General features: G+C 44.3%; 1 protein-coding gene across 2 annotated transcripts in view; it reads left to right on the top strand.

Moving 5' to 3' along the window:
- The window catches only part of NECAB2 (N-terminal EF-hand calcium binding protein 2), a 79407-nt gene that overhangs the window by 44895 nt on the left and 7953 nt on the right, over nucleotides 1–26559 (top strand). Inside the window, exons 4-5 of one of the 2 annotated variants that reach the window (XM_005152243.2) lie at nucleotides 10830–10855; nucleotides 14162–14259. In XM_005152243.2, coding sequence (XP_005152300.1) covers nucleotides 10830–10855; nucleotides 14162–14259 — 124 coding nt within the window. The remainder of the gene's footprint in view (nucleotides 1–10829; nucleotides 10856–14161; nucleotides 14260–26559) is intronic. The other variant, XM_031052026.1, reaches the window with a different exon arrangement.

Here is a 26559-nt window from a genome sequence, read left to right as displayed (position 1 = left end):
TACCATTGTATACTGAACAACATACTTCTTGGAAACATGGAACCACCTGCCTCCCAACCCCATTGCTGCGCAGATACCACAGGGAGCTGTATTATAAAGCAGAGTAATTTGGGGCCGCTTTGGGGCATAGGGATGTAGTGGGGAACAGTCAGGGCAGATACCAGCTGGAGTTTGTGTGTTCAGCCTCAGAGCGAGGTGAGACATGGCTGCACAGGGCCACCCTGGATGCAGGTGATGATGCTGCTGAGCTGCTCTGCCTGCACTAATTAGTCCTGCTGCGGAACAGAGCATGTTAGCCTGGAGAGCACTGCTCTTTCCAGGAGGAGTGGATTTAGCTCCAAGCATTTTCAAGAGCCCTGCAGTGCCTGCATGGACAGGGTGGAGACTTCGGGCTGCCCCTGCTTTGTCAGGGAGACAGGGTGCACCTGGCCCTGCATGAGTGTTTAAATGGCTGCAATTCCAGGCAGAGTTATTGTGGGGGCAACCTGCTGCCTGGCGAAGTGAAGCTGGCTGAGATGGGTCCAGCCGTGGACTGATACAGTGGGACAGCTGCTCCTCGGGGCCCGGCTGCCAGCCCTGCTTCCTTAAGGATGATGGAAGCAGAGCAGACGAGGAAGGACAAGCCTGTGTTTCACTGGCTGTTCCTTGTGCAGGAGAAGCTGTGAGGGCTATGTTAGGGCTAATGTGCAGGAGCAAGCTGTCTCCTGCAGTTGTGGCTTGGTTACAGTGCGTGTTTTGAGCTGGCATGCAGAGCATGACTGCCAGTGCTGAAGCATCTAAGGAGAGGGAGGGAGCACAGCAGCATGTACTCCTCCTGCCCTGCATCCCCAGTCCCCATCCTCACCGAACTCAGCTGGGAATGAGTTGTCTCACAACAGCTCTTGTCCGATTTCTACCCACTGCAGACATCATCAGGGCATTTACAGGGCCAGAAACTCTCAAAATTAGGCTGATAGTTTGCAAGGATTAATTGTATTTCTCTGTTACATTGATTGCATCAATGCCCAGATAATAAAGCTGGTTTACATTTGACCCTGTGGTTGTGCATGTGGCAATGGAGCTTAATGCTCTACAATGGTGCATATCATCCAAAGAGTGGGAGGAGATGCCAGCAATGTGCTGTTGGTGTCGTTGCGGGTCTGGACTTACGCTACTCCTCACTAGAGAAGTCAAAGCAAGATGTCTCAGTAGAAGCCCTACAGCTCTGTCTTGGTGGTACCCTGACCTCTAGAAACTGCTGCTATGGTGTTGTGTAAGAGCAATGTGTCATTCTGGTGGGGTCAAAGACAAAGGCAAAGGAGATAAAAATCTGTTCCTGAGTATTAAGCAAGGAATAGCTTGCTAGGAAGCTGAAGCTACACCCTGTGCTTCAGCTGATAACCTGGGCAAAAATGGAACTTCACATCATCAGAAATGAGCATGAGGTTCTTCATATCCTCCATCCAGCATACAACCCTGCTCCACACCTGGACACCTTCAGTAGCTTTGATCATGTAGCAGCCTTCTGTCCTTCTGCTCTAGTTCTTATTTTCCCCTGATGGAAGAGATCATTGTTACCACTTTATTTGGATAGCATAGTCCCTGTTGGCATACCCTCTGAGATGGTATTCCCACAGCCTACATCAGGTCTGGTGTCCTTTGGTGTGAGGAGGCTCTTCCTGATAGAGCCCACCATGGACAGGGAGACAGCAGTGCCCAGGTTTCTTTGGTCCAGTTGTCTCAAATTTGAACAGAAAGTGCTTCCATTTCTTGGGCAAGGACCAATGATGATTACAATTGAGTGTTTTTTTCCTGGTTTTTTTTTGTCCCCCTCCCTAATCCTGGCTATTTGCATTGCAGACCTGATTCAGCCTAGTGCCAGGTTCGTCTGGGAGCCTATGCCCACACTGGAGATGGATGTGCCCATTGAAACCAACTTAATTTCTGAATATTGAATGTTCTCAATTAGCTCTCTGGGAAACAAACTATGGATGGTATAATCAGCTGAGATTTTGATTAACTGATTCAAGAGACAGTTCTTGTCTCTTCTGAAAGGGACAAAATGATTGCACAAAAATTATATGTCTGGCTCTAATTTCTGGCTCTCAAGAGTGTGGGCATTTGGTATATTTTGTTCTTTCTGTTTATGTGGAAGCTGTTTTTTGAGTCATAGCTTATTCTTCACTGTGCCAACATGTCACTTGAACTGTGCTGTGCTCTACTTTTCATTTAAGTGAAGAAATACTTTGTGCCAAAGCTGGTGCTCAACAGCTGTGTGCTGACAGAGCTGCAAAACATCTTGGTCTCATCATAGAAAAGAAGCTTTTAAAACAAAATACTCTCTGGAAAGGCCATCAGGCTGTGTATCAGGCAGCCCTATCTGAATTCTGATTAGGCTTTAACATGCCTGTGGGTGTTGTTGGCTTTTAACAAAGCAGCTGGGGAAATACTACTGAACTGGCCAGACCGGGAAAACACTGGTGGGTTCAAAAGCTGAGCAGTGGATGGGAGCCCACTCGGACAACTTTCTGTTTCTTTGGTTTTTAAATCATTTTATAAGCACTCCATGGCAGGAGTGCAATGTTCTGATTTTTTAAATGAGCATTGTAGATTGAAACCATTCTTTTCCTTCCTGGTTTGTTTTTATATGTGTATGTGTGTGTGTGTGTGTGTATGTGTGTATATATATATATATAAGTATGTATGTATTGTTGTGGTTTAAGCTCAACTCAGCCACGCAGTCCACTCTCTGACTCCCCCTACCCCCTTCCCTTCTTTCCTCCCCCCTGCTCCCAGAGGGATGGGGAGGAGAATCAAAAGAATGTAACTCCCACGGGTTGAGATAAGAGGAGTCCAGTAACTAAGGTATAACACAAACCACTACTGCTAGCACCAGTAATAATAATGATAAGGGAAATAGCAAGAGAAGAGAATACAACCACTCACCAGCCCTACCCCCACAATGGTCTCCCCCTTCTGGGTAACTGCCCGCAGTTTATATACTGGGCATGACGAGCTGTCTTATGGAATACCTCTTTGGCTAGTTTGGGTCAGGTGTCCTGTCTCTGCTTTGTCCCAGTTTCTCCTCCTCCCTGGCAGAGCATGAGACTCAGAAAGTTCTTGGTCAGAGTAACATTACTGAACACCAACTAAAACCATCAGTGTTATCAGCGCTGTTCCCAGGCTGAAAGTCAAAACCACAGCATTGCACCAGCTACTAAGAAGGAAAAAAATGACTGCTACTGCTGAACCCAGGACAGTGTATGTATGGGGGGGGGGGGAGGGCTTCCTGCTTACAGAACCTCTATTGGGCAGACACAAAATATTACAGTAACTACCCCAGGAAGAGATTTAACATTACAGAATAGCCCAGATGCATCACAAACAGTTGGTACTTAAAAATCTGTCTTGACGCTGATCAACTTGAACAAGCCTGAGAGCAAAATTGATGTGTTGTTAACTCAGATGCAACTGCTGTATTTACTGTTGGTGAAATGCATAGGAGAGCTGGAAAGCTCAGTTTACAAGCAGGCTGTGATGCAGGATGCAGGCTGAAGATACTAGCTCTGTGTGGGACCAGGATGCCAAAAGTAACTAATCAATTATGTCACTGCAACACGATGAAAATATCACCAAAAAATCATGCTGTTTCCCAGGCTGGTGGAAATACCCTGAGAGCAAAGAGGGGTTGCTTGTGCTGCTTCTGTGCTGGTGTGTACAAGCCATTCTTCCAAGCATTATAGTCCTAGGTTTGCCTGGCACTGTCTGGGGATAAATTAAATGAAAGCTCATATAGCCGGGTGTATATACACTCTAGGCCCAAATGTGTGTGTAATAATTGCCAAACTACTTAATAAATTTGGAGGTGCTATCCCTCCTAGCAGCTGAGTTCCACAATTAAACATGCCTTTTCACATCAAAATGTGAGTAGTTTTTCAACATCAGTCATCTTTTCCCCCAAAAACAAGAAGAGGGTTTAGATAAAATTCATTAGGGATTTGGCACCCACAGAGACTCTGAAAATGTTTAATACTGTACTAAATGTCCGCTTTACTTGAGATGGTGACTGTGCTTAGAAACTAGCTGTTGGTTTGAGCTTAGTAAAACAGTGTTCTGCATTGTTGTGTTTTTCAGGTTATCAATTGCACTGTCAACAGGTTTTTTATTGTGTTATCATCTTGTTCAAAATTTTTATGAGTTTTTTCTAGAGATTTTTCCTTTGTGAGTGAATGGTTAGAGGTTCTGGCAGCCTATGACAAAGCAGAGAGGCAAGACATTGATCATTTTTAATATAGTGTGAAATGGTTTTACCAAGTACAAAGAGAGATGCAAGAGGAGAATGTCTTAATCACCTAAATCAAAATATAAGAAACAACTCTACCTATTTTTGCTCTCAGCATGCAGATCCTGTGGTGTCCCCAGTCCATAGAGCCTCTGTGAGGTGGCCATGGGCAGCAAGGTGCTGTGCTCTGTGGAGGGCAGGCAATGACAGCAGCAGCAGGGCATCTCTGCTTTGGGATTCTGTTGCACTCCATGAAGTTTGGGGATCTGGTTTCATGATCAGCACTTTGCAGAAAATGACACCTTTATGCTGCGTTTTTGTTGTTAATTTACTGAAGGGGCAGAGCCCTACTGGTGCTGATCCCAGCTCATCAGCAGTAGCCAGACCTCAGCTCTGGAGCTGTGTGACAAAGCAAGACAGTCTGGCACCAGCTGACAACCTGAAATGCCATATTGCAGTTGCTGATCAATGAACAAACAAATGTCTGGTGCTCTGCGGGTGCCAGTTTATTGCTCCTGTTTTTTTTAAAAGTGACATTTATGTCTCTTTTAACTAGTGGGAGTTTATAGCATGTTTCCCAACATCATCCAGGGCATTTGTTTCATTTTTACCCATATTCAGACACTTTTCTTGGTGCCCTTGGTGATTAGAGGTAGGTGTTTTGTTCTATCTATGTAGAAAATGTTATTTTTATTGTCTTGAAACTATTGATGAAAACATCTGGTCTGCATCAGGAATGGTTTGCAAGGACTTTCTGGGAATGTGGGAGGGCAAGTGGGGGCTTCATCATGCTGTTTCTGGTCTGTACCTGCAGCTGTAGGTAGGAAATCAGGTTGCACAGAGGCTTGCACTGGGCAGGCTGATGCTATGTAGGAGCTGTTGCTTCATAAACGTCTGTGGCTGCAGAATGCATCAGTATGCCAAAGTAAGGAGCTCAACCAGCCTTGAAATGGAACAACAGCCTTTTAAAATGAAACTAAGCAAATAATGTGTAATGTAGTAATGGTCTTTATGGTAGATATTGATTCCCTGTAAAGAATGAGAAACTCTGAGAACTGTGCTGCAGAAAGCCTGTTAAAAATGAGGAATGTTTAATCCTCCCCAATCTCACAAAGTGCCCCTGCTGGTTTTAGCAGCTGCAAAAGCCAAAGCAGGAATATTGCTGCTAGCATGTGTTAGCCAAACCTAGCCCCAGCATGGGTATATGGCCTTGTGTTCATCTTATCTTACACCCTTGCACAGCCATAGGTTGGGGAATGGGGTACGTGGTCCATGGGGGCTGGCAGGGTCACTTGTGGGGGCCCCTGAGAGAGCGTGAGCTGTCATTGCAGAAGTTTTCTCTTTTCCAAACCCAGGAAAGTGCACAACAAAAGTCATTCCTCAGGGACTGTGATGAGTGTGAAACTGTAGCAGAGGTAAGGGAATCTGCCAGGAGAGGTAGGCATGGGTCCTGTAGGAAAAGACCTGAAGCTGAGATAGGGCCATGGGAGGCTGGGATTCCTTTGGCTGCTATATCTGTGCCTCAGCTTCAATGGTTTTGGACTTCAGAGGTGCTCTTTAGCAAATTTAATAGCCTCCTCACATCATTTTTGTGAATTTTGTACCTGCTACGAGGAACCAGAGCCCTGACTGCCAGCTTGCCATGGGTAGATTTATCAAAGTTCAGACTGAGATATGTTATGAATACTTGTCTATGTCATTTGAAGCTGCAGCTGGCTGACCATGGACAGCCATGACATGTGGTTTATGCTCTTTCTTTGCATTTGGCACCTTAGATTTTTGAAGTCTTTTGTTTATATCATATGATAAGAATGGTTTTGTTTGCTTTTTTTGTTGTTTTGGCTTTTTTTTTTTAAAGCAAGTGAGCAGGTGAAGGAGGTTCTTGGGTTTGTCTTGGGAACGATTTAGCAGGGTTACCCAGGAGAGTACGATGCTGGGCTTGGAAAGTTGCTTTGTTCTTTAGAATGGAAGTTACTCTGCTTATGGCCAGCATTCAGTATTTGTTATTGTTCTTGCTCTGCCTGGAATAATTTCCATCACTCTGGGGTTTGTGTAAAAATTCCTCTTTGAGTTAGAAACTAATGATCAAGAGTGACCATCTGTGACCCCTTAGTAGGCACCTGGATGTACATTTTCCACTTCTGAGGTGTTGAGATAAGACAGCACTCTTACTGCTGGGACTAAAAGGCATATCATCAGATGTAGTAATACTTCCCAGCTGCACACGTTGTTTTTTAGTCTTTCCTAAAGGAAAATTAGTTTTGCAGGTGGCTAATGCTAGAGGATAATTTGCTTCCATGCTCACTTGAAGCCTTGTAGCAAACCCAAAGCTGTGAATAGAAGATGGAGATAAAAGGAGAACGTGATTTCAGAAAACCCTCCATTTTCTGTGCTGGTGAAGCAACTAAGCTGTATGGCTTCTGGTGCAAAAGAAAATCTGTCCTAGTAAAAGGGTTGTTATCTTCAGTAGAAGCTGATCAGGTCTTGAGTGGCATTTGAGCAGCACATCTAGGCAGCTATTTGCATGAGAAATACGCTGTGAAGATGAGACTTCGATGTATTTGCAACATCTGAATTCCCATTATGTTTCTGATTGTGCTGCAGGAGCACCTTTCCCCTAGCTGAGTGGAACCTCAGAAGGGAATTTCATCCTCTGCTCATCCCTGGGATAAATTCTCAAAGATGGCAACATGTTTCAAGAAAGGCAGGCAGAAAGTAAAAAACCTTGTAAGTGCCTTGAGCCCATGGAAAAGCTGCAGAAAGTCGGTATGCAGACGACTCTGGTGAAAGCCCATCGGTTGGATAATCTACAATCAGGGATGCAGAGAGGCAAAGCTGTGACTTCCCAGGGATCCTCATTAGCCCAGGCACTCATTAAACTTGTTTTAATGTTGGGTGGGGGTTTTGTAGGGAGGAGAACGTATTTCTCTCTGGAGTAGGCAGGAGGCACAGCCATTACTCTGGGCAGCCTCTTCCTCTTGCTGGTCATGCAGCAGTAATTACTCCCTGGGCTCTTAATTAAGCCCACTGAAGAGATGCTCACAGTGTGGTTGTTGCTATTTAAACTGCCGCATCCAAGGGAGGAGTATCACCCTTAAAGAACTTTTCTTTTTCTTTGAAATAATTGGATGTGAACCAGCAGGGAAAATTATGTCCCTATTGCCAGTATAGTTATCAGCTCAAATCATCCCAGTGTATTTAAACGGTGGTGGGTGGTGAGCAATGAACAGTCCTTTTAGTGACCAAATTGACTTACGTCTTGGAGTCGGCTTTTTCAGAAGATGCTCTAGGTTGAAAGCTGAGCTCTTGTGTTTGGTTGCTATTTCTGTCAGAGAAACTAGGTCCCAGGTAGCAAATGGAGGATCTCCAAGGTATATCTTTGCCTTGGAAAGTAATCTCAAAAGGTGCACATCCCCAGCAAGATGGGAGATGCAAGGTTGTTGCTGCTCCACGTTATAGTTTCTGTGGTTAGAAAACAGGGGAAAAGCCCTGACACCAAAAGGACTTGTATTTTCTTAATTTTTTCTCCTTTGAAAGATAGGCTTTTGTTTTGGAAAGAGATCAAATAGATGTGGCTTTTAATATGCAGAAAAAAAATGTATAAGACAGAGGTCTTTATGATTTCTCCATTTAAACTCCCACTTGAACATTATTATGTTTTGCTTAGTTGGGTTATAGCTTCAGGAAGTTCTTTAATTAGTCACACTATTAATGTAAGAAAACTTAAAAGTTAATTTGCAGCCCAGGGTTTTGGTAGCTGGAAGATTTTTTTTTAATTATTATTATTATTCTGAAAAAATGGGAACAACTTGTCATGATTTTTCTTTTTAGTTTATTGTGACTTATGGGAACATTAAATAATTGCCAGCTGAAAAAAAGATTGGTAACTGATACCTAAATCTTTTCCTGTCAAAGGGCTTTTTGATATGTGACTGCTCTGAAGGGCAGTCTGAGGATGAAGCTAAGAACTGTGAGGGTGTTTGTGGGGAGCTGCCACCTCCTATTTTACAAGGCTTGAAACCCAGATACTGAATACCTGCATCATAAAATACTACTGGCATCACCCATTACTGGATGATTAGTTCCATTAACCTACCAGAGCAGCTTGTAGACTGTTTTGGAGCTGGGTTTGGAGCGTTGTGTGTTCTCCTGTGCAGTGTCCATGTTGGGCAACAAAACCCCCTTATAACACTGATGGGACTATGGCTGCATGTCAGCAATGCTTCCAGTTGGGCACACTCCCACAAGATGGAAAAAATCATAGGAAATGCCGTGTGTTCAAGTACCCACTGAATTCTCCTTACAAATTTTCATCTGAACATTATCATATATTTTTTATTGTTGGTTTATGGCTTCAGTATTTTCTTTAATTAAGCTTAGGCGTAATACAAGATAGCTCAAAATTAAAAGCAGATTCTCAGCCAAATTAACATTCAAGCACAATTAGGTTGAATGATATAATGGTGGGATGTGAGGAAATAAAAGTCCTTTTTTGGCAGCAGCAGATCAATTAGTACAATGCAAAGCAATGTGGAAAACAAGAGTAGATATTTTTTTCTCAGTAACATGCCCTATAACCCTGCAACCCATAAGCACTTCACTAAGTACTTATGAGCCCAAACTGGTTTCTGAACAATGTTATTTAAGCACTTTGTGGGGAATGCTGTTGTAAAACTGACTCCTGTGTATGTGTCTGAGAGTATCAATTGACTTCCCAGGCTCTGGGCTGGAGAGACCTTGGATGAAAGACCAACCAACCATGATCCTTGGTCAGACACAGGGCTCTGCTAGTGCTGGAAATGAATCTTCTGAATATTCTCTGCTTGTGAATTGCTGAGGCTCCGTTTAGCAATCACAAGCTGCCAAAGTGCTACAAACTATTCAGTCAGCAGTCATCTCTTGTAGGTAGTGTTTTGGATCTGCATATTCAGTGGAACTGGGAATGAGGGTGTGTGTAACATGCTTGTACAGCATGAGACAGGTTGGGTGGCACCTTTCTGGCAGCCAGCATCTGATGGGACCAAGATGTTTGTGTTTGCCTCCAGCACCCAGCAGGTCCCACAGCTCAGGAGGGGTAGTGAAAGGTCCCCAGTGCCATCACATGGGGTTCTGCTTCAAGGGAGAGCCCAGGTATGGGTGACACTGAATTTGGGGGATTTCCTCCTCAAATATCACCAATGCACACTGTTTCTCTTGGCTGTAGTGCACCTGGCTACCATGCTTAGGGGATGAAATCAACTTAGTGAGAGACAGAGGGGTCCCCAAGCTGCAGAAACTTTCATCTTCTCAGGCAGAACATAAAGGAAAAGGCTCCTATATTCTCTTTCTGCTGAAGTGGAAGCTCACTTTTGGAGAGAGAAATGCAGCCTGTGCCAGTTCTGCTGCCACACAGCCTGGTAAAGCTACTCTGCTCACACGGAGTCTGAGCCTGCTGTAGAAGATAAAAGATTTCAGCAGAAATGAGGTTTTCCTGGGTACTTCAGCTTGCTGCAAAGGCACTTTAAGCCTTTCTGTCATCAGTCCTGATGATGGGGTTCAAGGGTGGCCATGGGCAGTGAAGAGTAATTCCAAATTAACACTTTACCACCATGCCTCATTCCTTCAAAAGAATATCTCATCCCAGGAGAGGGCCAGAAGCAAGTGAAAGTGCCAGATCATGGGGATAAGGAGGAGCCCAGGACCTGTGGCCTCTAATCAGACCTGTTGGTCAGGGCATGGGCAAGCAGTTAGGAGAATTTCAGTGTCCAAGGTAGAGCTGTGGGATGATGCGCTAATGAAAACAGTATTGAAAACATCTCTTTTCCTAATCCGCTTATGTTGACAAGGCAGACAGAGCAGGGATGAGTTTAGTTTAAGAAATATCTTTCTAAACATAAAGGATTGACAAAATATAGTTGTATTAAGAGATTATTGCAGTGCTTGAACGGCACTAATAAGTGTGTTGTAATCTGAGGCACAAAGAGATTAGCAGGTATCTTCATTTCCCAAGCAGGTTGTCTGTTGTTATATACACATGTTCTATGTTGTTATATAAATGAAATGTTCATGTATTAAGAAGTAATTGTACTGTTTTATCGGAGGGAGTCCTGGCTGGGAACTGCACACAGCCGAGAACCGATCCATCTAGAGAAGTAAATCTTGCAAGTTTTTACTCTGAGCAAATGGGAACAAAATACAGTCTCATGCTGCACTGGGTGCCTCACCAGGGTGTTGTTGGGTGTGGATATTTAGGAGGAAGGGAGAAGAGCTGCTGTGGGGTGTGCTGGGTCTCCCATAGGCACAAATCCTCATATCTCCCTAAGGAATTCCAAAATAATGTATGAACCTGTCCTACCTGTGCAGATGCTGAAGATGCAGAGGTGCATGCGTGCCATGAGTGGCACCAAACATTGTCTGCTCTTGGGCTGTCCCCACTGAGGCGATGCTGAGGGGATGGGTAACATTGCAGGTGGGTATCTACGGTTAAGCCTGCACAAATCCTAACTGTAGCCTTTGTCTGTCCTTTAAAATTGCCTTTCTCTCTTTTTTTTCCTGCTTCCTCCCCTGCATTGTCCTTCCCCTCTTCCAGCAACGTGGACACCAAGGAACTGTGTGGTGAGTGTGGTCCCTCTCTTGGGGCCAAAACAATCATTATGTGCTTTGTGTGCTTTCAAAGGATGCATGAAACCCATTATAAAGCTGATGATGCCATGGTGGCTGTGCAGATGGGGGTGTCAGCACTCCTACTGCTTTGCCCCTTATTCTGCAGAAACATTGGCAAAGCTTTTCTTCATTTTCTTGCAATACAAATGGGGTCAAAGCTGAACAGAGCACCTGGTTCCCATTCAATAACAAGATGGAATTTAATTTCTGGCAATGTCGTGGCTTCCAGCTCACTCTGAAGTTCAATAAACCAGTATCTGTCTGCAATAACCACTGTATGTTTCTCCTTAGGAAAAATTCTGTGTTTCCTGCAGGCTGCCTAAGGTGTACACCACCTCTGCTGCACCTCCCTTGGCTCCCAGAAATTAAAGGCTGAAAAGAAAATCTCTGATAATGTTTTGTCCCACACCTTGACCAGAAATGGAATATTTTCTGCTGGGTTTCTGAAGGGCTTTGCCTCCATGGGAGGTGACTCGTGCACAGAGCTCCTCCTGCTCACTCGGGTGTGTTTTTCCATGAATACTTGATACTGGGAAAAGTTTCCTGTGATCCATCTTTCTGAGAGGAGACGGGGAGTCGGAGTTCTGTGGCCCTGCAGAAAGCTCATCCATTTCTTCTCCTCCTTTCCCATGCCGGGATGCAGAAGAACGTATAAAGCCACCTTGGCAGGTCTTCACCATTTACCTCCATCACTTTGCCATTAATTCCAGCCTTCAGGGATCTGGCTGAGAGCAGGTTGTACAGCCAGAAAGGCACTCGCTGGGGTGCTTGTGCCACCCCCAGACAGTTACTTATTATTCCTGGTACTTCTAAGACTTCTCTGTCCATCTGCACCAAGACATTGCCTTGGGTTTCTTTCCTCCCAGTGTTTTCTCTCATCCCTTGCCTTCTTTGCTGCAGCACCCCACAGGGTTTTGAGCATTCAAGACTGCAGCAGAGGCAGCACCTTTCAGCTGGTTATCCCCACTTGTTCTTGCTTTAATATGTGAGAAATGAAACCTTTCATAAAATCCTTTTGGTTTGCTGACAATATGATGGGCTTGTTCCCATCACTCCTTTCTTACTGTGTTAGGTCTCCTTGTCAGCCAACCTGAGAAACCAAAACCCAGCACCTTGTACCATCAGCTTTGCCAGAAAATACAGGGATAGTAAAGTTGTTGTTTGACCCCACTGTGCTTTCTCCATCAGTTTGATAAAATCAGACAATCACAGCTTTCACCCACCTTCCTGCCTCTCCTGGGGATGAAGTTGCCAGGAGAGGATGGAGATAAACCCATCACCTCCCACAGGAAGCCAGAGGAAGGATTGATCAGCATGAGATCCTGCCTAGATCTGTTATCTGCTAAACTCTTGACCTTGCCTGCAATTTATTTACTTGCTACTCTTATAGGTATTAGTTTAAAAATGAAGCTCCATTTTGGCTAAATGAAAGCTGTGGACTCTCTTGAAATAGGTTGTGTTGTAAGATGATGAAAGCATCTTAAAAGGGATTTCTTGACCCTGCAGCTTAGATGAGAAGCTTGATAGGTTTAATCCACATCATGTAGCATCTTATCAAGTTCTGCAACAACCACCAGCACCTAGACTGACTTAAGCATGGCTGTGTAGCTCTCAGAGGAGCTCCCAGTCAGAGCTGGGAGCACTTAATACACCCGAGAGATGTGAGTACAGCTACCAAACCTTTCAGTTTAAATGGAACACAGACATTGCAAGCTGTCCAGCGAATTGAAGTGTACTTTGCAAATGGGAGATGCACATCATCCTATTGCAGACAACCAGGGCAGTGGGTGATGCCTTTGCTTCTCCTACACCAGCCCTGGATGGCAGTGATGTTCATCTCTTTAGCATTGATCCCATTGCTCTCTGCAGACTTGTAGGAGCAAGAACCATGTAGCATAGGAAGAGCTGATCTCAGGTGTTTATATGGATAAATATGGCTAAAAGAATAGAACTGAACACTTTGGTTAAGTCAACACTGTTCTCCTCCCAGGTTCTCCTTGGTGACTCTTGAGGGCTGTGCTCTGCCCACAGCAGCTCATTCTTTCTGAAAAGCTGGCTCCAGCTTTTTGTTTCAGCACTTACAAGAAGTATTTACCTGCTCTTTATCTGCTCAGTTTTTCTTTCCCAATTAAGGTAACAACACAAACACATTCCAGTGAGAGTAAGTTGTTTGGCAGCAAACAGCTGCTGTCAATCATGCTGTTACATTTGGTTTCTGCCAAAATCTTCTTCCCCTTGGATATGTTCTTTGGCTGTAAATAGCTATAGGCACTTCTAATTAAGCCAAGAGAACCTAATTAGTGGGGTTGTTTCCTGGAGTTTATATCTTGTTACATTCCTCAGAGATGTCACCTCAGTGTGAAGCTTCATGTCTTAGCACTAAGAATGGTGCCAGTGGGTTTTAAGGAACAACTTTTAGTTACCCAGAAACTGGGTGACTTCACATGCGTGCTGCAAATTCACTGCAAACCTCGTTGCTGTGTTTCACTTCTGTTTCCATTTTGAACAATGAATTTCAGTAGTCCAGTAGTCATGCACAAAACCACACCAGGGCTCATGTATGCCATGGAGCCACTGACTGCACATGGACACACTGAATGTGGCTGTATTTTACAACAGTGAAGAGAGTCCAGCCACTGCATGGCAGCCTGGCACAGATCACCCTTCTCACAGGATGAGGATGGCAGGGACAAAGTGTGGACTCCCTCTCCATGGACAACATGTGCTTTTGGCCCCAGCTTGCAGCTCCATTCTTTTCCTTTTGAGGTGTAGTTTGCTCTCAGGAGCCTGTGCAACCTGCGATTGTGAGTTGTGGTGCAAATGTGATGGGAATGCAGGGAAAGTTGTAAGGCTAGTCTCAGCTCATATAAATTGGGTGAACCTGGGAAGGATTTTGGTGCTTAGAGTGGTGAAACACCTCAAGGGAATGGAAAGGGAATTTCTTTTGAGACTTCCTCCTTGGTGTTGGCAGTAGGAGGGAGAGAGACAAGATACAGTCAAATGCAAAAGTGGGCATGGAAATAGAGAACCTGATAAGTTATTTTCCATTGGAGCTATTGTGCCTTACATTCTTGTTACAATGGTCCCAAAATTCTCTGCAGAACAAGTTGTGACTTTGGCTCAGGATGCATATTATAAAAAATACACTTGAAACAACTGTTTCAAATTTTCCTTTCCACCAACAAATAGACCTTGATGTAGTCTTGAAACACTAAACTACACCAGTAGTTCCCATCATGTCCTTCTTGGTTTTCCCAGACTATTTTGCTGACCATATGGGAGACTATGAAGACGTCTTGGCCTCACTGGAGATGCTGAACCTCTCCATCCTGAAGGCAATGGACTACACCAAACGGGTGAGTCCTCCTTACTGTGCCTTGTGCTCTGCACAGAGTGATGATGCAAATTCTACTTTAACAGAGCATCTAAATGTGAAGGTCTTCGTCCTGTTCAGCAGTGTTGTCTCCTCATGCTGTTTCGTTTGTGTGGGAAGTGGATCATCACAGCAACATGACAACAGTGGTCTTTTTTGTGTTAACAGAGGATGATTCTTGAAAATCTTGGCCAGATTGTGAAGCAAGGTGCCAATCACATGTGCATTAGAGACTTTGTGGCAGAGCACTCTATCTTCTCAGCACTTTTCCTAGGTCTGACAGGCGGTTTTGGCCTGTGTTGCCTGAAGCATCAAGGTACCGCAGCTGTCTTCAGACAATACAGCCTGTGGGTCTCTTGAGTTGAATTTTGAATGTATGAGGTTTTGTTAGCATCATTAGGAGTGCTTTTGGAAACTTCTTGTTGTAGAGCTGCAACTAAATACAGCTTCCACATTGGAAGGTGTCCTGAGCTCCAGAAATTCATGTGCACAGCTGCTTTGTTAGAAACTAGAGGTCTGCATGGGGGACTACTGGGGAGTAATGCAAGCACCAAACCTGAGACATAATGTCCTATTGTGTATGTGCAGAGTACCTCTAGCTTCTTAAAAAATCCACCATGTACCTTAATGATACTGTTAATAACGGACTTCTAGACAGTGGCACTGATTGGTAAGAATATCAAAGTTTATTTCTGAATACCTAGAAAAATCTAAGCTGATGTGCCAGATAAACAGCCTGCTGAGAGATGCACCATTCATTTTGTAAGGAGAGAAGTGTTTATAAAGCTCTTGTTCCTTTGAAACCATTTTCCTGTCCTTTTCATGCCACTTAGCAAAGTAACTGGGCTGTATCAGTGACATTTATTACCTCAGGATAATAAATCCTCCCATTTTTACCTTCAACCATAATTGCATCATTCTTTTGTGCTGTGGTGAGAGAAAAGTAGAGTTTTCTTCATTTGTGAGCAGTAACGTGAGAAGCCAAGGAAGTTTTGCTTTTTCCAAGCACCTGTAAGGACTTTCCAGTTCAACTCCAGCCCACTGAGTAATCCAAATTGAAATCTCCCTTTCATATATCTTTGAAGCTAATTTATCTTAGAAACTCAAATGACTCCACATTAAAGATGTGATAATGATAAGAAGTTTAAGCATTTAGAATGGGAAGCAACAGATTTCTCTACGCTGATTTCCAAGTAAAGAATCTGATTTTCTTGCATGATCAAAATCTGTCCTTATTACTGTTTGTGAGGACGGCAGCATGAAAAGTGAAGTGACATATTTCACATGCTGGTGTCTTGCCATAATAAACTAACAGCAAAAGTCTTTGGCCAAGCACTGACCTGTCTGAAGTGTTTGTGATTTTTTAATCAATATTATGAAAGGGTAAAAAAAATCAGAACAATTGTAATAGTTCATTATTTCTAAGTTGCTGGGTCTCTTAATGCCTCATATATTCATTATTAGCAAATTTTCTGGCAGTCAGATTTGCCAAATATGTATTTTAAATACACGTTAACATGATAATAGGTATCTCTGTAATTCACTCCAGCTTGCTATTTGTGATGTCTTCCACCATTGCTTTTTGAATGTGAGGTTAATGTATATGACTAATTTCTCCCAGTAATTTACAAGTGGAAGGCAGCTCATTCCCAGTTTATAAATTAGGCATCTGGGGGTGTGGCTATTATCTTGCACTAGAAATCTGAAGCAGGAGTGGGGGTAGTTATTTATAATCCTTTCTTCCTTCTTGATTCAGCACCTGATCCTTCTTGGAACTCAAGGTCAGGTTGGATGGGACTTTGAGTAACCTGGTCTAGTGGAAGCTGGCCCTGCCTGTGGCAGGGTGTTGGAGCTAAATGAGGTTTAAGGTCCATTCCAACCACAACCATTCTGTGATTCTATGATTCTTCATCTCAAATGCAGACATTTCCCTTCCAGATGCCTAAAGCCACCTCAGCATGCCCTCATTACTCCTGTTTTAACAGCCCATGTGGTGTGCTGCTCTTCATCATCTGGCAGAGTTTTTGCAAGGGAGCAAAAGGAGCAAGACTCCTTCACAGAGAGGAGCCAACAAAAGCATTTTGTAAGAAACATCACTCCCTGCTGTGATTTTCTGAACAAAGTGATACAAGCCTCATCACTGAATTATTCAAATGCAGGGGCTTTGTTCAAGTAAAGAACTGAAGGTAAAAAGAAAAAGCAACACCCCAAAACCAGAAAGTAAGCTGTTGTAGGTGGGAGTGAAACTCATCTCCAGCTTTCAGAGAAGACAGACTTCCAGGCAGCACCAGAAGCTTTTCCAGAGTGCAAACCATGTAAACCATTAGTGCTTTTTTTTTTTTTAAGAGATATTTTTTCACTATGTTTTCCCTAAAAAAAAAAAAAATTATTTACTAGACTTTCTGGTTTCAGTGTCTGGATTGCCAAAACAGTGTTAGAAGTTTAGAAGAAGGCTTCTGGAGATCTGAACCAATACAATCTTACGACATAAAAGCCACTGTGAGCTCTCTCTTCTCTGATGGGTCTCTCCATAAGGTCTCCATCTGCTTTATCTCCTCCACCTGTGACACTGTAACCAAGGGCCTGTGCTGGTGTCAGGATGTTTAAGAGAGACACGCATATAAATATAACTTTAGAAACACTGGGTCAGGGAAACGACTGCTGAAGCAGCAAGTTAGTAGAAGCCAAGTGTGATTTTGTGCCCCTTCCATGCTTGATGCTCAAGCTTGTTGCTGTCTCTGCAGCTTTTCCCAAAAGCCAGGTCCTGCAAGGGGCTTGGTGCTGACGCTGAGCACTAGCGCTTGTGAGCAAACTGCTTTATTTGTGAGATGTTCCTGCTTCTCCATATTAAAATAAGCATTTCATCAGCTGGAGAAAAGTATTGATCATTTCAGAGTGTTCCTTATTCCCTTCTTTTCCCTTCTATTAAAGAAGTATTCAGTGTATACAACAAATGAAGCCTAACCTCCTTCTGTGTTGGCTTAGTGATGAGAGGTGCCTGCTGACAAGAGGGGCTGGATAGCCATGGTGTTTAATTGCTGTTTATATTTCTCACCTTAAAAGACTACTGATTATTTCTTGCTCATGCAAAGAGAAAGCAGCAATTATCTCATGCTGGAGGAGCTCACAAAGTATCAGCAGTAATTAGATTCAGTGGTGGAAGGTCTCATACAGCAAAACAAAATCTGTCATTGTAATTATTTTCCAATACGACACTGTCTGTGCTGTGCTGAAATGACTGCCAGTGATGATGGGAAATGCAAAGTTAAACTGGAGAGAAAGGAAATGAACTTTCAGGATCTAAAAAAAGCTGATAGTGGGAGATGTTCTTATACAATAATCATTTACTGCTTTATAGTGCAGTCAGCAGGTACCAAATCCAGTGTGACCCCGAAGGATGTGATTTGTATGTCTGGGTGTTGAAGGGTATGTGGGGCACGGTAGTAGCTGGGGAATAGAAGCCAGGTGGATGCTGTCCCTCCCCTTTGGTTACTGACCCCCTGCTTCGGGCTGTCCGCCCAATGCTCCACCAGCCCTGCCAGCCTTGAGGGCAGTGCTTGGGGAGGCAGGAGGACAGCACTTAGGGGATGGTTACCACTGAACTTCACCCTCACCCTGGGAAATGTGCTTTGGCTTGGTTAAAAGAAAACCACATTTTGCAGGGTTTTGAACCCAAAAGGCTCAACAAGCCCTGTTCCTGCTGAGCGTGGCTTCCACTGCCACACTGGGGTGGCTCCTGCTCCTTACTTTTTGCAGTACTGGGCGTGGAAACATTAGCAAGGCTGTACTTCAGTGGTGAGGCAAAATTTAAGATCAAGCTGCAAAGAATTCCCAAAAATGTTGTTTAAGGAATGTGCTCAAAGATGAAGCTCAGTTTTAAGGTCAAACCATTCCTTGCTGGAGATGCTCTTGTTGGGCATTAAATGGGTCCAAGAAGTGCTGGTGACTGTGCTTAGCATAAGCCCTCTCTCAGCTTGGAAAGCAAAACTGCCCAAAACTGGAGGTGAAATTGCAACAGCCCTTATGCACATACTGGAATGAAACTGAGCTGATGTCTTTGGTGCTCGTGAACATGGTGTGGGGAAACACCACACCGTATTGTTCTGCTTCATCAAGAGCCAGGAATGGGGTGAGCAGGGCAGAGAAGAGGGTGCTGACAAATTCAGGGGGATTTGGAGACTGGCTTCAGGGAGGGGTAAGGGGCAGCAGGAGGGGTGGCTTGAAGACCTGCAGGTTGCCCTGGACCACTCTCTCCTTGATGTTCAGCATCACCTCCAGTCCTGGAAGGGAGTAAGAGGAGATGTGGAACAGTGTTTTACTCCTTATTTGCTTGCTGTCAGCTCCATTGCCAGTCTGTCACTTGCCAAAATCCTTTTTGTCTCATTTAATGGACCTGGAGTAGAAATATGGTCAAGTGGGGACACATTACTGTCCCCTGAAAGCCTTTTTATGTCAGGGTCCCAAATACCACATGTGTGTCTTATGGACAGGCACTGTATCCAAACCAGCTGCAAACACATTTTCCTGGGAAAACATCATATAGATGAGAGAGTATGTAAATCATAAAGGGAAAAGTGAGTGTACTGACCTTCAATGCCAGCTGCTGATGCTCTAGCAGCACTAGGCAGCTCGGAAGTGCATACATATGGGTGAGTAGGTCTACATACATTATTTTTGTGAGTTAAATTGTTCCTGCTACAATTCACCCATCTTATCTCTGCCTTATGATATGTCATCACAGTGAACAGGAGATGCCGGGCTCAGTGGGAGCTGCAGACCTCTTCCCCCTTCTGCTGGTGCCAGCATGGCCGTGGGTCTCCTCCAGCTCTCAGCCGCTAGCAGCACACTGCAAAGGAGTGCTTGTTTGTGCAGCCACCAGTCTTGGATGCTAAAAATGACGGATGGCTTTTTTCTTGTTTTATAGCACAGTCCAGAAGAGCAATATAGAGTGCTCTCATTTGCATTCCTACCTGCCCAAATTAAGCTTGCCAAATATGATATTGTTCTTTTTTGAGTTATGACACCTCAACATAAAATGTTCAGTAGAATTAATTCTTAAAAGTTATCTTTTCCTCCCACCCTCCAGCTAATTCTTTATCTCATCCCTTCATTTAATTTGAGCTTGTTTTCTCCTGCTCTGTTGAGCAAAGTTAATGTTCATATCAAGGTCTCTGAGGCTCCTGGAGCAGCAATTTGCTGTGCCAGGAGGCTGACAGCGTATCTCCTGGTACTTTGTACCTGGCTGACTGCTGGGAGATCCTGCACATCTTGTCATCTTCCCCCTTGGAAGCATTTGGCTCTTCTTTAGGGGTCAGGATGTTTGCTAAAATAGCCAGTTTGCCTGTTCTAGGGATCTCAGAGCATTGTCCATCCTCACCCATGCAGCACAGATATCTGCCACAATGGGGAGGAAGTTGTTTTAGGGATTATTAGCTGTATTTTTTCCCCTTTCTTGGATGGGTGATTTTATGATGAAGCACCAGCTTTGAAACACTCCTACAATGCAGTTAAAGATGTATTCATGGTGAATGGTTTTGGATTAAAAAGAAAGGAGTGGCATTGGGGCGGTGAATTGGTAAAGGATGAGTCATCTTTCCACATCTTTTGAATGATGCATTTCTGAACAATTTCAGTATCAAATTCTATAGCAAAAAAAATTATGTGGATTTTGTGAAAAGTTACAGAACTTTATAGTTCAACAATAATCTAACAGGAAACAAGGCATATTTAAATAAATGATAAATGCTCCATCCCCGGCAGTGTGCAAGGCCAGGTTAGACAGAGCCTTGAGTGACATGGTCTATCTAGGGTGAAGCACAGGAGCTGGAACTAGATGACCTTAAGGTCCTTTCCAATCCAAACCAGTCTGTGATTCTATGATTTGTTTAGCTTCTCAGAAAGTATTTCTGCAAGTCTTCTCTGAATTTAAGAAAATATTGCACTGCAAATTAAAGCAAAAAGTGCTACTCCAGTTAGGCAAGAACTGAATTTTTCCCAACTTCTCTGTTCAGACTCCAGACCAGAAAGCCAATTCTCCATACAATGCCATCCAGAGACATTTCCTTGCCAGCCCCTCAGGGCTGTACATGAGATCCAACCAGGCTGCCAGACTGCCAGGAGGACAGCAGGGCTGCCAGGGAGATGAATCTTAGGAAGGTTTCTCTTGAAGCTCATTTTAGATAAAGATGTTTATTCACTGCTCATCTGCTTGTCTGTTGTTGCAAAATTCATGTCCCTCTTGGTCTGAGAAGGAAGAGCATCTTGAAGCACTGTGTGCAGTTCTGGTGTCCTCAACATAAAAAGGACATGGAACTGTTAGAACAAGTCCAGAGGAGGGCCATGAGGATGATCAGGGGTCTGGAGCACCTCCTGTGTGAAGACAGGCTGAGAAAGTTGGGGCTATTCAGCCTGGAAAAGAGAAGGCTGCATGGAGACCTCATAGCAGCCTTCCAGTATCTGAAGGGGGCCTACAAGGATGCCAGAGAGGGATCCTTCATTAGGGACTGTAGTGACAGGACAAGGGTTGATGGTTTTAGACTGAAACAGGGGAAGTTCAGGTTAGATGTAAGGAAAAAGTTCTTTACATTGAGGGTGGTGAGGCACTGGAACAGGTTACCCAAAGAAGTGGTAAACGCTCCATCCCTGGCAGTGTCCAAGGCCAGGTTGGATGGAGCCTTGGGTGACATGGTTTAGTGTGAGGTGTTCCTGCCCATGGCAGGGGGTTGGAACTGGATGATCTTCAGGTTCTTTCCTTAAGATGCTATGATTCTTTGGAAATCCTGCTCATGCTGCCCAGGGTCCAGCTCTCATGGACCCTCCTTTTCTTCCTTCTTCCTCCCATTTTAAGGCCGTTGCTCCTGGGATTAGATAAATAGTATGGTGAGAGGAATAAATCCAGCAGACATCAGTGCTGTGGTCTTGCCAAATAGCTCTAGAGCAGCTTTGGAGGAGCCAACAAAAGGAAAGACAGGGACCACATCAACACATAACCAGCTGGCACAACCAGGCTGATCCTTCAGCAGCTTGACCATCCCACATTGTTACATCTGCAGGGTCTTTTGTGGAGGACCTGTTTGGAAAACAAAATCTGTACTTTCCTTGGAAAACCGAAATAAAATGTGCATTAATTTACTGTCTTGTGGATACTAAATACAACTAATTAGGAACTTGTGTGAAGGAAAAGGCCAATTATAGCTAGGAGTTCAGAAGTAGGGTGTTTGCGTCATTTTCCAGTTGTTCTTTGCTAAGTAAGTGGACAGGGTGCAGAAGTGCCACATGCCTCATCCATAGATGACCTCAGAGGTTGTGACGTATAGTGCATGCATGAGCCAACAGTTACCTGCCCTTCACATCCATGTGGCAGCAACAAGAAATAATGGGATTATATTGCAGCAAGGAGATTTTCTAATAATGAGAAGGGGAAAATACTGTAATAAGTTGCTTGGGAAGGGTCCATGGCAGAAGAAATTCAGAACCAGACAAGGCAAACATGAGCTGAGAAGGGTCAAACAGCAAGTTTTATAAAAGGGTGATTTTATAGCAGAAGACTTCTAAACCCCATGTAATGCCATTGACAAGTTTTTTTTATCTGAACAGGTGTCTCATTTGGTTTTTTAGAGCCATTTCGGGAAGGCTGAGGGTCTTTCATATGTTAATGCTTTCATTTATCAACTATCTAAGTGTCTCTTCTCCTCAGGTTTCTTCTACTGATTATGAGCCAGGCAATCAGTTTTTGGGTCTCTGCTTTTGAAGGGATTTAGAGTTGGGAGGGGAGGGAAAGGAGCAAGAGGCAGGTCTGAGTTTTATTCTAATTATTAGAAAATACCTCTTGGAAGGAAACAGCAATTATGAGCAATGCATTTAAATCAGTCACTAGGAGGTTACAGTGAAACACATGCCTGGTTTTTAAAGGGGGGAGTAGGTGGAAGACAAACTATCATCCTAGGATGAGGTTTGACAGGGGTGTTTAATGGCATGACAATGGTTTGTTGTTGTTTTTTAAACTGGAGGAAAAGTGTAGGTGAAAGAGAACTGGCTTTGGTTTCTGCTTGAAAAGCCTCCTGAGTTTGGTGCCATCACTCTGTGGGCATGCTTTGGCTATAGTTGGAGTTAATAAAAATTGAGGAAGCCATCTATGTCCCTATGCTTGGTAAATGTCAGCCAGTTTAGCTAATCTAACTGAAAATCAGTGCTGGAAAGCCTCATTGGGCAGGCTGTAATGCAGCAAGGCAAAGGGAAAGTGTGGGATTGTCGGGGGGGGAATATCAGCAAACTGGGGAATCATAGAATAGCTAGGGTTGGAAAGGACCTTAAGATCATCTAGTTCCAACCCCCCTGCTCTGTTGTGTATGGGTGGCACAGATTCATTTATATTTTGCATCCTGTAGCCTTAACAAGCTAAATAGTGACCTTGAAAAATGCCGACAAAGAAGCTTTGAGATGGGCAACAACATGGAAAATCTTTTTCAGTCATTTGATACCCACAGGAATAGTGGCCACAAGTGCCCAGTTTTAGACATTAGTTTGCAATGCCTGGTAACAGGCGCTTGACACTGGTGTTGGCAAGTCCAAGCAGTCAATGGCCTCAAAATGCCAGCAGTAGTTTGCACAGGTAATATATCCCAAGGGTGTTTTCATTAATTTGTGCCAGAATTCAGGCAGATTTGGGGCAGGTGCATATGGAAATGGAAAGCTGGAAGAGCCATGGTGAGGCTTCGAACAGCCTGTGCCACAATGTGTACTCCCACTGTGTGTGGGAAGGTACATGGCAGGCACATAAAAAGCCTGTGATGTGAGCGAAGCAGTGGGATTTGGGACCTGCACCTCAGACAGCTGACCAGAGGACCCAGCACTGGGCAATATTTTTCACAGTTACATGTGGCTAAAACAAGTTGTGTTTTTCCCACTCTTCGCTCATTTTTCAATGTCTCTGGCTCATGCCCAGTTTGTCAAACAGTGACATTTCCCAAGGCTGTCCTGACAGCTATCCCCTGCAGACATCTCAAGGCCACCCTTTCAACTGGGTTTTTACATTTGTTTCTCACTGCAGATGCACAGAGCCAGCCATTTACAACAGCAGACATCAAGGCCTGGCGGCTGGGCAAAGTCTTTCTAGCCTTGAACTAATGGACTAGGTGAATGGAAAAGAGCAGGCTTGGAGATGTGCCCCTCACAAGCTTCTGGCACAAAGCAGCTTCACTGAGCAGCAACTTATATTATCTCCATAAGTATTTTAACTTCTCAAGCAAAGCAAAGAAGAAACGACTCTTCAGGGTGGAATTAGTAAGACCAAAGTTCATTAAATCTCCCTAGGACAGACAAACAAATGTTTAAATAAGACAATGGGAAGGATTCCTTTGGAGGTGGTCTTCTTAATGAGTTGATTTTCACAACACCAAAGAAGATGTTTGCTAGAGGACAGCCTGAGGGGTTGCTGAAACCCCTTTTGAGCACACACATTTCAGATCCAGCTACTGTACTTACTGGCCTGCCAACACACATCAGATCTTCACAGACACCCCAATATTCCTCTGCACCAGCTGGCATAGCTTTGTACCCAACATCCATCCATCCAATGAATCCCACTGTAGGGAGTTAGGCTGATTTAAATGAACATGGGTATCACCTTCATGATTTTTCCTAAAGCTGAACCAACTTTATAGGCAGTTAGGTAATAAAGTCCCAACATTCAACTATGCATTTAAGTCTTGCAACTATCCTCCAGAGCCAGTCCATATGATGAGGCAGTACTCATCATCAGCTGCACCTTCATGAATAGGATTTTTCAAAAGAAGCAGGCTCCCGTGCTTGGGAGAACAATCTGTTCACATGACGTATGGGAGGGATTGATCAGGAAATTGGTGGTATTTGCAGGAGGCAGGCTGTAGGGTCTTGGAGAGCAGCAGAAAACGAGGTACATAGCAGCATTTATTTGATGTATGGATTAAAATGGAAAAAAAAAAAAAGAGGTGGTACACTCTTCACACCTCTGGATAGGCAGCTGAGTGGGATAAACAGCCTGGGATAAAATCAGTTGATGGAATTGGAGCATCCATTGGGGATGTGGCATGTGATCTGGGTGACTATTAGAGGATGACAATCCAGTGGTGTTTTGGATCCTGCTGGAAAGGGACATTAAAGGGGAATTACTTGGAGCAGCAGTGGGAGACGTGGGTGCAGCCCCCAGCTCTGGCCAGCCCCACACTTGCATCCAGCCCCCCTGCTTGGCTAAGTGAATCATGTCCCAGAAAACCTGCAGTCTTAATTAAAAGACTAATCCAATCAGGAGCACACATAGCTTCACCTTTAGCAGCAGCAGCTCCCAGAGGCCTGCAGGTCTATATTAAACCCATGAGGAAGGACATAGTCCTGAGACTATGAACAGCCGTACTCCTCTAAGGCAGCAATCAGAGCAGTGCTGAGCATGAGAGTTGGTCTGTAATTATACCAGAGCTTGCTTGAGCACCTGGCTGATATATTTATGCCTTCATCAGGGGCAGACTGGTAGTTGAAGGCAGGCTTTTGCAAGGAGGGGAGCAGCTGTGGAAGCACAGGAACCACAGAAGAAATTGTTTCCAATCCCGAATGCAGTATGTCTTTGCCAAAGAGATATATAGATTTAATACATCCTCAGCCAGAGTGTGGATAGTGGAAATGTATTTAATGATAAAATAATTGCCTGGGTGAAGGGACAGATTTGGCCTGGTGTGGGGCAATTTCCAAGGGTACTGACTGAGGAAGATGAGGAATGGAGTACCCAGACAGTGACTTTTATACACTGCCTATGCAGACTTGCTCAGACGTGATATGTATGAGTATATATATAACATGGTGCTTAGAAAGAATACACACATCTATGTATATAGTGCATACTGCATGTTCCGAACAAATTGTATTTTCTAGGCAGAGCAGAGATTGCTCAACTGTCCAAAAATACTTGTGACTGCATCCACATGTTTTTCCCAATCCAAATTCTAATCAAATATTTTCATAACATTCCCTTGGTTCTGTTGCTGTTTATGGTGGTGCCCATGCCTCCCACAGAAGGACCCTGATGCTGTTCTCCACCAGCTGCCACACCCATGGTCCCAGACTGCCTATTCATCCCTGTGTCTGCCTACATAGGGTGAGGAAAAACTGGGCAGGACATGTCAGGAGATGTCTGAGCCTGGCATGGTGGCAAGAGCACCCTGGTCTAAAAAGCTCAGCAGCAACTCCTTAGCAGGCAAGGAAGAACAGCCAGCCTCCAGAGGTCTTCTTCTGATGCATCTCCCCATATCCTGCACTGATGTCAGCTTTCCTCGCTCTGACCCTGCTGTCAGATAATGGCACTGCTGATGTAGTGCACTATGCTATGCTGGAGCTGTGAAGGGGAACATGTTCCTGATGGAGAAAGGCTCAAAAAGTGGCAGGGTCTCGTGTGCTGCTGATGAGCATCCCAGTGCTTGGTCCTCATGCAGGCCTACTACAGCCTGTGGAGTGCCTTGAGCCAGTCCTCTCCCTGTCTGACCATGGCATGGGCTGTGCTAGTGAAAAAGCAATGCAGAGTATCAATCCCTGCCCTCCTTATGTCTTCCTCCCTGCCACACAACAGTTCTAGAGCAAGCAGCTGCAGGAGATCATGAATACAGCACACTGCATGGCAGTTTGATTCAGCATCACTGTCCGGCAATACTCACCACATCATGTGTGTCCCCCAGAAACACCATGTTTGTGAGGGGGAAGGAGCAAAGTTTTGTTTTAGAGACAAGTCATTAACTGCCGCACTAGTTTAATGCTCAAGAATCCATCAAGAAATTCATGCTCCTTTACCAAATTAGGGGTGAGAAATCATCTCTGTGTCCAGTTTCCCCAGAAGTGTTTTTCTTCATCTAATTTTTCTTTTATGATTTAATACAGGAGATAAAGGTCCTCTGGATTCTTGCAGAGCTGCTCTAGTTGCCATGGAAATAACCTTCATTAATCGCTTCCCCATAATTCAGGAATAATTTGCTCTGGGGAGCTTGGGATACTCATGTGCTGCTGCATGTCAGATAACTGGTGGTGCTGGGACTGCTCCAGTCTCACCCCTGAGTCTGGTGGTTGCCAGTGTCATGCAGAGAGCAGGGAGCATACATCCTCATGTCATGGCACCAAATAGATGTAGGTCCTGGAGAAGTCCTGTGCCAGGAGACCCACACAGTGTCAGGCTACCCAGCAGTGGTTTTTCTGGGCCACATGCTGTCCCACCAGGCACTGATGGGTTGGGAAAAGCCTTGGGAAAAGTGGTATTAGTAAGTTTGGG

The sequence above is a fragment of the Melopsittacus undulatus genome, chromosome Z (genome assembly GCF_012275295.1).
Source record: "Melopsittacus undulatus isolate bMelUnd1 chromosome Z, bMelUnd1.mat.Z, whole genome shotgun sequence".
NCBI classification, from domain to species: domain Eukaryota; kingdom Metazoa; phylum Chordata; class Aves; order Psittaciformes; family Psittaculidae; genus Melopsittacus; species Melopsittacus undulatus.
Note: the sequence above shows the minus strand (reverse complement) of the source record. Positions and strands in the feature narration are given on the sequence as shown.